General features: G+C 36.0%; 1 protein-coding gene across 1 annotated transcript; it reads left to right on the top strand.

Annotated features, from left to right (window-relative positions):
* Positions 1–3,415: 3,415 nt before the first annotated feature.
* klhl36 (kelch-like family member 36) lies at positions 3,416–10,593 on the top strand. The gene is made up of 5 exons (XM_039763468.1): positions 3,416–3,530; positions 4,364–4,443; positions 4,763–5,836; positions 7,680–7,837; positions 8,989–10,593. The coding sequence occupies exons 2-5, from the start codon at positions 4,384–4,386 to the stop codon at positions 9,536–9,538; spliced, it is 1,842 nt and encodes a 613-aa protein (XP_039619402.1). The 5' UTR covers positions 3,416–3,530; positions 4,364–4,383; the 3' UTR covers positions 9,539–10,593.
* Positions 10,594–12,224: the final 1,631 nt, after the last annotated feature.

The following is a 12,224-nucleotide window of genomic DNA, read 5'->3' as shown; positions in this document are numbered from 1 at the left end:
CGATTTAAATCCCAGCCTCCTAACTAGTAGGCCAAACAACATGCAAACATATGCTTATTATAATATTTTTATTAAACCTTTTATTCACATAGGTTTAATGTTTTTTTTATGGGGAATGGTCTGAGGTGTGCACAGGCAAGTATTTAAATGTGCCACAGTGACATTGTTGTTTTCGTCTTTCATCTTTAAACAAAAAGACAATGATCTAGAAGAACTGTGAACTCACCCCAGATTCTACCTCTAGCCCTACCCCTTCCGGTTCCAGGTCTTAAAAGCTTGTTTTAAATCCAGCATGACACCACTCGAGGACCAACCATAGAGGAATGCACATTGGCGTGAGCCACCCAATGCCAAATTAAACAGTTATCATATATTACCTGATGCTTCTTACAATTTTTTTGTATTTATTTTTATAACCTTTATGACACATTAATTAAATGTATGTGGTATTCTCAAACTCTGTCTAGTGGGGCTCCTCTGTGTACATCTGATTTTTTACAAATGATTTCTCAAAGACCTTGAAATTGCAACTTAGTGTTTAATGTTGCTTCATAAATCCAAGATCCTAGTTTGAATCCCAACTTGGTCACTGCCTGCATGTGTTTCCTCCTTGCACTCTGATTTTTCTTTCACATACCAAGGACATCCAGGTTAGGTAGACTTGTTAGTCTTTAATAGTCTAGTGTAGGAGAGTGTGGGTGTGTGTGAGTGTTCCCAGAGATGCATTGTTTACCCACCTCGATCAGGACCCTGTCTGAAAACCCCTGTTAGAAAAAGGTCCAAATACCTGTAATTTTGAAATTTCAAAATAATATCTGGAAATAAATGGATGGTTGAATAGATGGACAGAGACATACACTATAAATGGGTGGTTGTATAGAATTTTGAACTAGTAAAGGAGTTCTCATTTTAATTGACTCTCTTTTTTTATTTCAAAGACTCTAAAGCATGTAGACTCAAACATTCATAAGAATTACCCATTTTATATGTCAGTACAAATGTATTCTTCCAAATTAAGAATTTTTTATTGATTTTGCATTGATGAAAGTCTTCGGTTCCTCTGCAGACTTGCATATTTATAGCTTTCATCACTCAATTGCATTCATTTAGAACAAAGTAAAAGACAAAAATTGAAGTAAACATCCTGCTTTATCTAAAAGTAATGGGGCAAGATTGTTGCTAAATGTCTTATACCAACACAAATGGTTTATTATTTCTGACTCTACAGATTTAGAACTGTAGTAAGTTATATGCTTAATAAAGTGACACAAGCTGACCTTTCATTTAGACTCTTTCTGAATGAAAAAAAAATCAGTCACACAATTCCCATTAAAATAAGATTGGGAACCACTGCTTACAGCTTCTTACTAAAAGTTTGAAAACATGGTCCTGACACCTTAGTTGCGCTGACAGTTATTTTAGTTACCAACTCCTACTTTTATCATTCACTCTGTCTAAATGAATATTATATGAGAGATCTCAATGTGAACATAATTTCTACTGCATAATATTATGGAGCCCCAAAAATCTGTACCAGAATAAGGTGTGTATGGAAAATGAATGTATTAAATTAGTAATTCTGTGGATTACAAACTCTGAAATTAAAAACGCATATGAACACTATAAATTATTTTATTTTGCTATCATAGATTCATATTGTTGGTTAATTCTATTCCTCAATCTATGTTTAGTTTGTTAGCTCTGCAGCACCCAGCAATGCCATACTTTTTAAAAATGAATTGAAGAAAAAGAATTGTTTTCAAAATGGCTGAGAATCAGTCAACCTAATTTTGTCTAGTATTTCTTTCCAAATAGCTACATGATAATGAAATTTAGAAAATGTAATATGCATCTCTATCTGCACAATGTCAATTGGTACATTAAAAATAGATAAAAATTCTTAATTCATGAATTACAATAAAAACAAATAAAAAGAATACATGGCTTAATGTATTTTGTAGAATAAGGTAACTTGATGGGAGTTGTAAAAGCTGAAACAAGATGATTAATAAAACATGTAATTTAAACTGTGTCAGAAATTCCATTCTGAATAAACAAATAGATTGATTACTAACAAGAGTCCAAGAAGAGAATGTCTGAATTAACTTTAACTAATATTTGTATTTTGACCTTATTCAGTTTAAGGTTGTGGGGTGCCTGTTCTTATTATACAAGCAGCGCTGGGCACTTGAGAACAATCAACATTGGATGCAATGCTAGACCAACAGAAGCTACACTCATGCATGTTGTCACACTCACTTACATGGGGCCAGACTTATTTTAGAGTTATTATTTCACCCAAGATGCACATGTTTAGGATGTAGGGCGAAACATAAGTACCCCAAGAAAAACCCATGCAAAAATGGAAGGTGTGCTCTCCACATATTTAGTAACGAAGCCCAGGACTCTACTGTGCTGGGTAGTGCCTTACCTCAAATTATGCCAAGGTTAGTCACCTACTCCCTGTGACCCTCAACGAGGTTGCCGGAATAAAAGATTAACGGATGGAGGAAGTGAACTTATCAAACCTGTTCTTAAATGTTATGAATGTGCTTTACTCTGTGTTGTATTGTAAAAAAAAGGGCATCATAAATAAGGTCTTAACTATATAATACATTTTTAAAAATGTTAATTGATTGAGTAGTGCATCGTACATTCCAGGATATTTTATTTATTATAAGGTGCTAAAAATATTTTTTAGATTGCTTATATTTTTATGGTGTGCCAGAGCAGGATACTGTTAAATGCATCGTCATTAGAACATGCTTATTATAGCGTCATAACGTACTATATATTAATTTGATATACAATCGTTGGCAAAAATAAAGAAAAAAACTTTATCAAACGACAGTTTGTTTCAAGATAAACAGGATAAGCTCGAAAAATCCTCGGAATTAAAACTGAATCTTTAAACCCTAGATGCACTGGTCCTAAATTAACATATACTGGTCTTTCCTTGCAACTATAAGCTACGCATAACATAAAAAAAAAATTAACAGTAATCTTTAAAGTGTAAGTCTACATTTTTTGGTGTGGTCAACATTTGCATACGTATAATTGAGTCCAGACGCCACTGCTTAGTCATCATCAGTTTTATCCACGGTGCTTTAACGCTTTTATAAAGAGCAGGCCGTTGTTGCCGTCTTTAAACACTTAAACAGTACGCGTAACATATGTAAATTTCAACAGTATGCAATTTCCATTAGACAAAAAATAAAATAAGAATTAAATGTCTTTCCCGTTAAGACTGCATCATACCTGCTATCTCTGTCCAGACTATCGTTACTAATATCATCAGTAGATCATCACTGACTCCTATCGTAAGAGTGGAGTAAATGCAGGAGGGCGCGTTTCCTCCGCCCAATATCCGGCAAATCAAAATGATTGGAACATTCCTACGTCAATCAAGGAAATACTTCCTGGATGAGATCATGGCTGCGGCATCGGAATGGGCAAATGCCCCGAAACTAGTACACGGAAAGCATCCCGTATAACTTGCTATGAGTCAAATAAAAAACGCACCTGAACTGGTAACGGATGTTTTTAATTGATATTAGCTGTAAACGGGTTTGTCACTAACATAATTGTACAAAGATGCATCTTGAGCTAGGATAGAACTCATGCTCTTACAGTTTTGATTGTTGTACCGTTGAGACATGCTCCGTTAGTCTCTTAACGAGCGCCGTAGCATTGTAGAGGAAAATGAAATATAACGTGTAAGTAAACAATAGATACGGAAAATAAATGGTAGGGAAAATGGAAACAGGCACGCTACTGACTGTACAAATAGCGTGATTATTTAATGAAAAAGTATCGAACGTTTGACAAACTATCCCCATAATTGAACCTGTTATTGATTAAGCCCCCCAAAAACGTATCGGGAATATGGTCACTTTAAGTGTAATTATTTAATCAAAAGATTTACCAAAGAAAAATAAAATGTAGTATTAGGCTATATCCCTCTGTCTTTAAGAGCCAGAAATAGTATGCTTGCAGTATTGGATACAATTGAGTTGCTGGCAGAGAACTTGGTTAGAATGAATTTTACTTCCTTCTTCATGAAGCACACATGATTGTGTGGAGCTGCAACATACAGTTACAGATGCATTCAGCAGTGCTTGTAATAATTAGAAATGCATTCTTTTTCATGTTTGTTTTATGGCAATCTTTTATTACTTTATGTTGTATATGGAGTAGTGTTTCACACTTTGTTTAAAGCGTTAATGTTTATGTATTATGCCATTGAGGAGTATAATCTTCCCACAAATTGCACATGTCAATCTCTGCTTATAGATTTGACAAGCATATATAACTGTTGCTGAATCCTGCTGTATTTATTTTTTTCCTCCCCATATCATGCCAGGTATTTTGTTACAGTTATCAATGGATGGAACTAGGCCATCACGTGTTTCTCGTCCTCACCGAATCAGTGAATCATCGAAGGTTGGTTGATTTTATTTAAAAGGTTTAGCTAAAAAAATAAATAAATAAATAACCGAATCTCTTATAATATTTGGTGCCTATTACACTAATTTGCAATATGTTTCACAAATACTGGCAAATTAGATGTCATGATAGCAAACTATAGTTTTTTATTTTTGTATAATGCAGCATGTATCATAGAGGATTGTTGTTGTCATTAATGACAATAATTTAAGTTTTTATTTTGGCATTTTTTTGGGATTTTCCTTTTTTTTTTTGGATTAGTGCTTAATATCTAAGGTCATCTTATAATAATAAACTCATGGTTAAATTTAATTAGGTCTATCGACTGACAGAGCATCCAAGTGCAGTGCTGCAGGGGCTTAATGAACAAAGACAGAAAGGACTGTTCTGCGACATCATCTTGGTGGCAGATGAGCAACATGTTCCAGCCCACCGCAATCTGCTAGCCGTTTATAGTGACTATTTCAAATCCATGTTTACCATTGGTATGCGGGAAGCTCGACAACTAGAAGTGGAACTAGTGGGGGCTTCCTATATTGGCCTGAAGGCAGTCATTGACTTTTTGTATAGTAGTGAGCTCCCTCTAGATGGAGGCAATATTGACTATGTGTTAGAGACTGCCCACCTTTTGCAGATTTGGCAAGTAGTAGACTTTTGCTGTGAGTATTTGGAAAATGAAGTAAGTGAGGAGAACTATTTGTATCTGCAAGAGCTGGCCTTTATCTATAGCCTGGACCGCCTGGATTCTTTCATTGATTCCTTCATCCTCCACAATTTTGGAACTCTCTCCTTCACCCCGGACTTTTTACAGAATATTCGGGTGCAGAAACTTTGCTTTTACTTGGCTAGTAACAAGGTGCAGCATGACTGTGAACATAATCTTCTTCAAGCTGCTCTACAATGGTTGACCCAGAGCCCAGAAAGGGAATCGAATGCACGACAAGTGTTATCAAATATTCATTTTCCCCTTATTCCAAAGGCAGATCTACTGGACAGGGTAAAGCCAGCTGTCTGCTCTCTTCTCCCAAGAGAAGCAAATTGTGAGTCTTTGATTGAGGAGGCCTTGCACTACCATAACCAACTCATGCAGCAACCTTTGTTGCAGAACCACCGCTCAGCCCTTCGAGGTGATCCTGAAAGGCTGTTGTTTGTTGGTGGAGAAGTGTCAGATCGTGGAGAGGAGCTCAGTGATGATGTTTGCTTCTTGGATCCTACTGAAGGCTGTTGGACTTCTGAAACCCAGCTTCCTGCACGGCGGAGTCATCACTGTGTTACTGTTATGGGGGGATTTATATTTGTTGCTGGAGGAAGCTCATCCCGTGACAATGGAGGAGATGCAGCATCTAATCTTCTTTATCGCTATGATCCAAGGTGCAACCAGTGGATAAAGGTAATTTAGTTTCAGATCAAAATTTTAAATCATAATTAATTTGTTCAAAAAGGTTTATTGTACAGTGCATCCGGAAAGTATTCACAGCGCATCACTTTTTCCACATTTTGTTATGTTACAGCCTTATTCCAAAATGAATTAAATTCATTGTTGTCCTCGGAATTCTACACACAACACCCCATAATGACAACGTGAAAAAGTTCACTTGAGGTTTTTGCAAATTTAATAAAAATAAAAAAATTGAGAAAGCACATGTACATAAGTATTCACAGCCGTTGCTCAATACTTTGTCGATGCACCTTTGGCAGCAATTACAGCCTCAAGTCTTTTAGAATATGATTCCACAATCTTGGCACACCTATCCTTGGCCAGTTTTCACCTATTCCTCTTTGCAGCACCTCTCAAGCTCCATCAGGTTGGATGGGAAGCGTTGGTGCATCTCTCCAGAGATGTTCAATCGGATTCAAGTCTGGGCTCTGCTTGGGCCACTTAAAGACATTTACAGAGTTGTCCTGAAGCCACTCCTTTGATATCTTGGCTGTGTGCTTAGGGTCGTTGTCCTGCTGAAAGATGAACCGTCGCCCTAGTTTGATGTCAAGAGCGCTCTGGAGCAGGTTTTTATCCAGGATGTCTCTGTACATAGCTGCAGTCATCTTTCCCTTTATCCTGACTAGTCTCCCAGTTCCTGCCACTGAAAAACATCCCCACAGCATGATGCTGCCACCACCATGCTTCACTGTAGGGATGGTATAGCCTGGTGATGAGCGGTGCCTGGTTTCCTCCAAACGTGGCGCCTGGCATTCACACCAAAGAGTTCAATCTTTGTCTCATCAGACCAGAGAATTTTTTTTTTCTCATGGTCTGAGAGTCCTTCAGGTGCCTTTTGGCAAACTCCAGGTGGGCTGCCATGTGCCTTTTACTAAGGAGTGGCTTCCGTCTGGCCACTGTACCATACAGGCCTGATTGGCGGATTGCTGCAGAGACGGTTATCCTTCTGGAAGGTTCTCCTCTATCCACAGATGACCTCTGGAGCTCTGACAGAGTGACCATCGGGTTCTTGGTCACCTCCTTGACTAAGGCCCTTCTCCCCAGATCGCTTAGTTTAGATGGCCAGCTAGCTCTAGGAAGAGTCCTTGTGGTTTCGAACTTCTTCCACTTACGGATGATGGAGGCCACTGTGCTCATTGGGACCTTCAAAGCAGCAGAAATTTTTCTGTAACCTTCCCCAGATTTGTGCCTTGAGGCAATCCTGTCTCGGAGGTCTACAGACAATTCCTTTGACTTCATGCTTGGTTTGTGCTCTGACACGAACTGTCAACTGTGGGACCTTGTATAGACAGGTGTATGCCTTTACAAATCATGTCCAATCAACTGAATTTACCACAGGTGGACTCCAATTAAGCTGCAGAAACATCTCAAGGATGATCAGGGGAAACGGGATGCACCTGAGCTCAATTTTGAGCTTCATGGCAAAGGCTGTGAATACTTATGTACATGTGCTTTCTCAATTTTTTTATTTTTAATAAATTTGCAAAAATCTCAAGTAAACTTTTTTCACGTTGTCATTATGGGGTGTTGTGTGTAGAACTCTGAGGAAAAAAATGAATTTAATCCATTTTGGAATAAGTCTTTAACATAACAAAATGTGGAAAAAGTGATGCACTGTGAATACTTTCCAGATGCACTGTATTTGTATCTCATTTTAGTTCTGCTACAGAACATTTGTGATTTCTGTTGGAAAGAAATTATACATTGTTTGTTGGGTTCTAAATATTAACAGTACATCATTAGTAGTATTAATAGTTGCCTGTTTCTCTTAATAAATACTTGTTCTTCTCACCAGGGTGCACCAATGAACCAACGAAGAGTGGACTTCTACCTGGGCACTATTTCAAATATTCTTATTGCAGTTGGGGGCCGGAATGACAATGGTGCCCTCTCCTCTGTGGAGGTATACAGCCCACATGTGGATAGCTGGTCATATGTGGCAGGACTCCCAAGGTACAATGATAACCAGACTGACAGATATATTAAATAGTTATAAATACATATTTTATACTACAAAAAAATTTCATCAGTACTTAGACATTTATCCATTCTAATTTTACCAGCATACTTCCTCAAACCCACTATATCCAGTTGAGGATCACTGCAGAATGGAGCTTTTCTTGGAAACACTGTGTTCCAAGCACCAGACAGACCTGGAAGTGGTGCCAGTCTATTACAAGGCTCTATCCTCATTTTTTAAATAAAATTTTTCTTCCAATAAGTTGTGGTGTAAAGCTTTGGGTAAAAAGAGAGACTACCATTTAATAAAGTGTTGATTTCTTGGAGAAATAGTGACATAGTAGGTAGTGGTACAACCTCTTAGCTCCAGGGAGCTACAGTAATGTTCAATTACCATGGAGTTTACCATTTGTCAGAGTATGTGTGTGGGTTATTTCAAGGTGCAGAGGTTTCCTTCCACATGCAAAAAATGTACAAGTTAGGATAATTAATGACTTTGCATTGGCCTGATATAGCTGAGTGTGTTTGTGTGTGTGTGCACTTATGTTTATAGCAGTGAACATCTTTCTCATCCAGAGTGACAGATGCTGCCTGTCAGCTCTTTGGTTCCCTGTAACCTTGTAGTAGAAACGTAGGAGCAGAAAATCGGTTTTCTTTGTTTCTATGTTTTCTTTTTTATTTTAAAGGTAACTTGCTAAACTATTCTTCCTTCCACAGTGCTACATTAGTTAAAAAAAAAAAAAAAGAATTGTTCATTACACAATGTTCAAGGTAACAATGAAAAAAATAATTGCATAACGAATTGTGCATTGTTGCCATCTAGTGGAGAAGTTAGGAGTTATACTCTGGGCTCTTCTAGTAGAGGGACTAGGCATTTGTTTGTTTTAAGTTTAACTGAATTCTCTGTCCTGTAAACATCTGGAAAATTGTGGAATATTTTTTCGCTGTAAAATAGAAAGGTAATTTATACAAACTGCCACCTTTAACGTCTACAGATGTCAGAGAGACAAAATAACAAAATCACATGTTTGTGTTCATGTGGGCAGAGCATTTGCTGAAAAGAGCAGATTTATTTCCCATAAGTCAGTCTGCCTGAGATTTTCTTTTCTTTATTTATTTACTTATTTATTTATTTTCAATTCTAGGTTCACTTATGGTCATGCAGGTACAACCTTCAAAGATTTTGCTTACATCTCTGGGGGTCATGACTATCAGATTGGACCATACAGGAAAAATATGCTTTGTTATGACCCTCGCACTGATGTCTGGGAGGAGAAAAGGCCTATGATCACAGCAAGGGGCTGGCATAGTATGTGCACTTTGAATGAACACATTTATGCCATTGGGGGCAGTGATGATCGTGTGGACACCATGGAGAGATTTGACATTTTGGATGTAGAGTGTTTTAGCCCACAGTGCAACCAATGGACACGAGTGGCACCATTATTTCAGGCCAACAGTGAGTCAGGAGTTGCCGTGCTTGCTGATAAAATTTACATCTTAGGTGGGTACAGCTGGGAGAACACTGTGTTTTCTAAAGTAGTGCAAATTTATGATCTGGAGAAGAAAAAGTGGACTAGAGGAACTGACCTTCGTAAATGTATTGCTGGAACCTCTGCCTGTGTATGCACTGTGAAACCTAAGAGTTCAGAAAAAAAGTTTAAGGCCAAAAGGCGTCAGGTTCGTGGAAGGTGAATTTTCCATTTTATTTGTTATGCAGATAAATAATAAAGTGTATTGTTTATACTGGACATGAAAAGCACATGCTGGAGGCTTTATACAAAATGTGTGTTCTGTTGTTTTATTCTTGGTTGGATTTACTATGTTGAGAAAAGTGTAACACTTAAAGCATAACATATTGAAGTTCTTTAATTTTTTTAGCAGTTTTTTAACATGGAGCTCAGAGGTACAGGACCAAAGTGAATGTAGAGTTAAAAAGAATCTATTTTACCTTTAATTACAACTGGTTTGTAATTTGAGTAGTTCAAAAAAACAAAGACTTCTTATTTACAAATATTATTGACTGTTGGTTAGTATACTGATGTAGCAGTTTCCTATAGAATCAATTAAAAGTTTTAAGTGTGATTATTAGGCTTACATTGGAGAGCCAGTTGCACCTATCTATTTAAAGTCATTTGTGTGTAATTCATTAGATTTACCAGTGTTGCCTTTCAGCTGAAACTGAAGTTTTACAACTTTTTTGAATTGTTATAGGTTCAGTTTCATTATAATATTATTGCAATTTGTTTTTAAGTGTCTATTTGAACTCAGAACTGATTATAACATTGCTTTATGCAGATTTTTTTACAGAGCAGTGTTTGATGTGATTTCATTTACTGTGAATTTAATTAAACTTGTTTGGAATAACATCTAAAATAAAAAGAACTGTTTCATTCTATATTGACTATTGTATTCCAAGCAATGCTGTATTTAGAAGATACGTACTTTTGGAGTGTCAGCTTGTATTCATTTAGAAAAACAACAAGTTCTTGCAATGCCTTTTTTGTCATTAACTATTGTAGGTATTTGTTCCAAATAAAAGAGCCATCCAGACTTACTGCATTTCATATACCATATTACATCTAGTTCAAAAGCATGTTTTAAGGATAATGCATTTTTTTTAAATTGTGGTTCAATATAGTTGCAGAATCTCTTCACTGAAATATTGTGGTTCAGCACTGTGGAATTAGTTCTAGAGTTTTTTTTGGAATGTACACTTTATATTTTAACATTAAAAGATAGTTTTCAAACTGCTGGTTCTGATTTTATTTCTTAAAAAAAGCAAAACTACGAACTCACTTTTGAACAGGATTTTTCAATGTTTATTATTACTGTAGCTTACAACTCACAATTTAAAATCACACTTGTCTTATAAACCCAGATTTGCTAACACTTTTTAAAAAATATTTTAATTTTCAAATATGATAATATGTACTCTTATTGGTTAAAACTTTTAGTACACTTGAAATGACTGCTAGTATAATACTGTAAATGACAACATTTTTTACTGTTTTTTTTTTTGTTCTAACATGTAGTTTAATGTTAGTAATGTAATCACAAGTATGTATGAGGTTTCATATGTTGAAATCATAAATTGTACAGGGTTTAGTTTGAAAACAGAAAAATTCAGCACATTTAAATGTAATATAATTAATATGTTATTGGTGGCTTGAAAGTTGTACATTTGTCTTATAAAGTATTAAAAATGGGAAATTTTGTTAGGTTGCCTTTATAAATAGAACCTTATTTTATGGTTTAACCTTTAAAATTGTAGGTTAAAAAAGAGTAAATAAATGGAAAAATAGACTTAAAAAAGGGCAAGACTGTCATATGTTTAAAGTGCCCCAGGTAGAAAATTTATGAAGCCTATTTAGGTAAACCATAAGTTACGGTGGACAGTTTTGTCTAATATGCAACTTTCTTCACACAGTTGAAATGATGGTTTGCAATTTAACAAGTTCTGATTATCATTTCATCCACATGGTTGAGCAACTGGGTTTGATCATATCTGTGGTCACAGTAATGTTTCTGTGCTTGGTGTGGATATCAAATCAGCAGCTATTACAGGAAAATATGCCCCAAGTTTTTTGGGGGCTAGTATGTATGCCTTCAAATTAAAATTTGCTTTTAAAAAATGTGTGTCACTGTCATAGTCTTGAACGGTAAACAATAAAGTTGGTACTTGTGCTCCAGATTAGGAAGTTTAATTAGTTTTATATAGTTAAATTTTTTGGTTATTTTTTTAAGATCCTTTTCTTAAAATCCTAAAAAGCAGCTATTGTATATCACTATTTGTAGAAGACATTAAGTTGTTGGCACCCTGTAAAACAAAAAAAAAAAAACAAACAAATAAAAGTGGCACTTGGTATACCTTAGGAAAAAATTACATTTATGATTTTTTAAGCAAATTATATTTGAAGGATTACTCTGTTAACAGTGGCCTGAGTTCTAGTTCTAGAGCTTAATTTCAGGTGGCCATTCAGCTCAAGTAGTTGGGCTACTTCATTCAACAGTGTTCTGGTTCATAAGTAGTTTTCAGCTTTTGCTCCCAAAGTCCCAATGATCCCAAGGTAGTCCATCTATGGTTACTAGTGGGTGGTAGTTGCTTACCAGAATATTTAACCACAAATTGGATAGCACCCACATATTGATATCCTAGCAGAGATGTCCAACTGTACAGTGTAATTCTGTTCAAAAATTAGATTAGTTTAAAAATCTTTCTAAAATGAACAGTAAGGAGAAGCCGACTAACACTGACAAGCAGGCATGGTATCCAACATTTCTGATTGTTTTTAGAAGGCCTTGCTTTTCAGCAACACAGTTGAAACTTTTCATTGATATCATTTAAATGAAAATAAGTTATTAAAACAGCCTAATCAAA

This window comes from Polypterus senegalus, chromosome 9, assembly GCF_016835505.1.
Source record: "Polypterus senegalus isolate Bchr_013 chromosome 9, ASM1683550v1, whole genome shotgun sequence".
Classification (NCBI taxonomy): Eukaryota; Metazoa; Chordata; class Cladistia; order Polypteriformes; family Polypteridae; genus Polypterus; species Polypterus senegalus.
This window is presented reverse-complemented; position numbering and strand designations above follow the sequence as displayed.

What these genes read in the sequence shown, in the direction of transcription:
- klhl36 (XM_039763468.1), top strand. Translation starts at nt 4,384, where the DNA reads ATGGATGGAACTAGGCCATCACGTGTTTCTCGTCCTCACCGAATCAGT. An exon ending in GAATCAGTGAATCATCGAAG is followed by an intron (nt 4,444 to 4,762) that starts GTTGGTTGATTT and finishes AAATTTAATTAG; the next exon opens with GTCTATCGACTGACAGAGCA. An exon ending in TATGTGGCAGGACTCCCAAG is followed by an intron (nt 7,838 to 8,988) that starts GTACAATGATAA and finishes TTTCAATTCTAG; the next exon opens with GTTCACTTATGGTCATGCAG.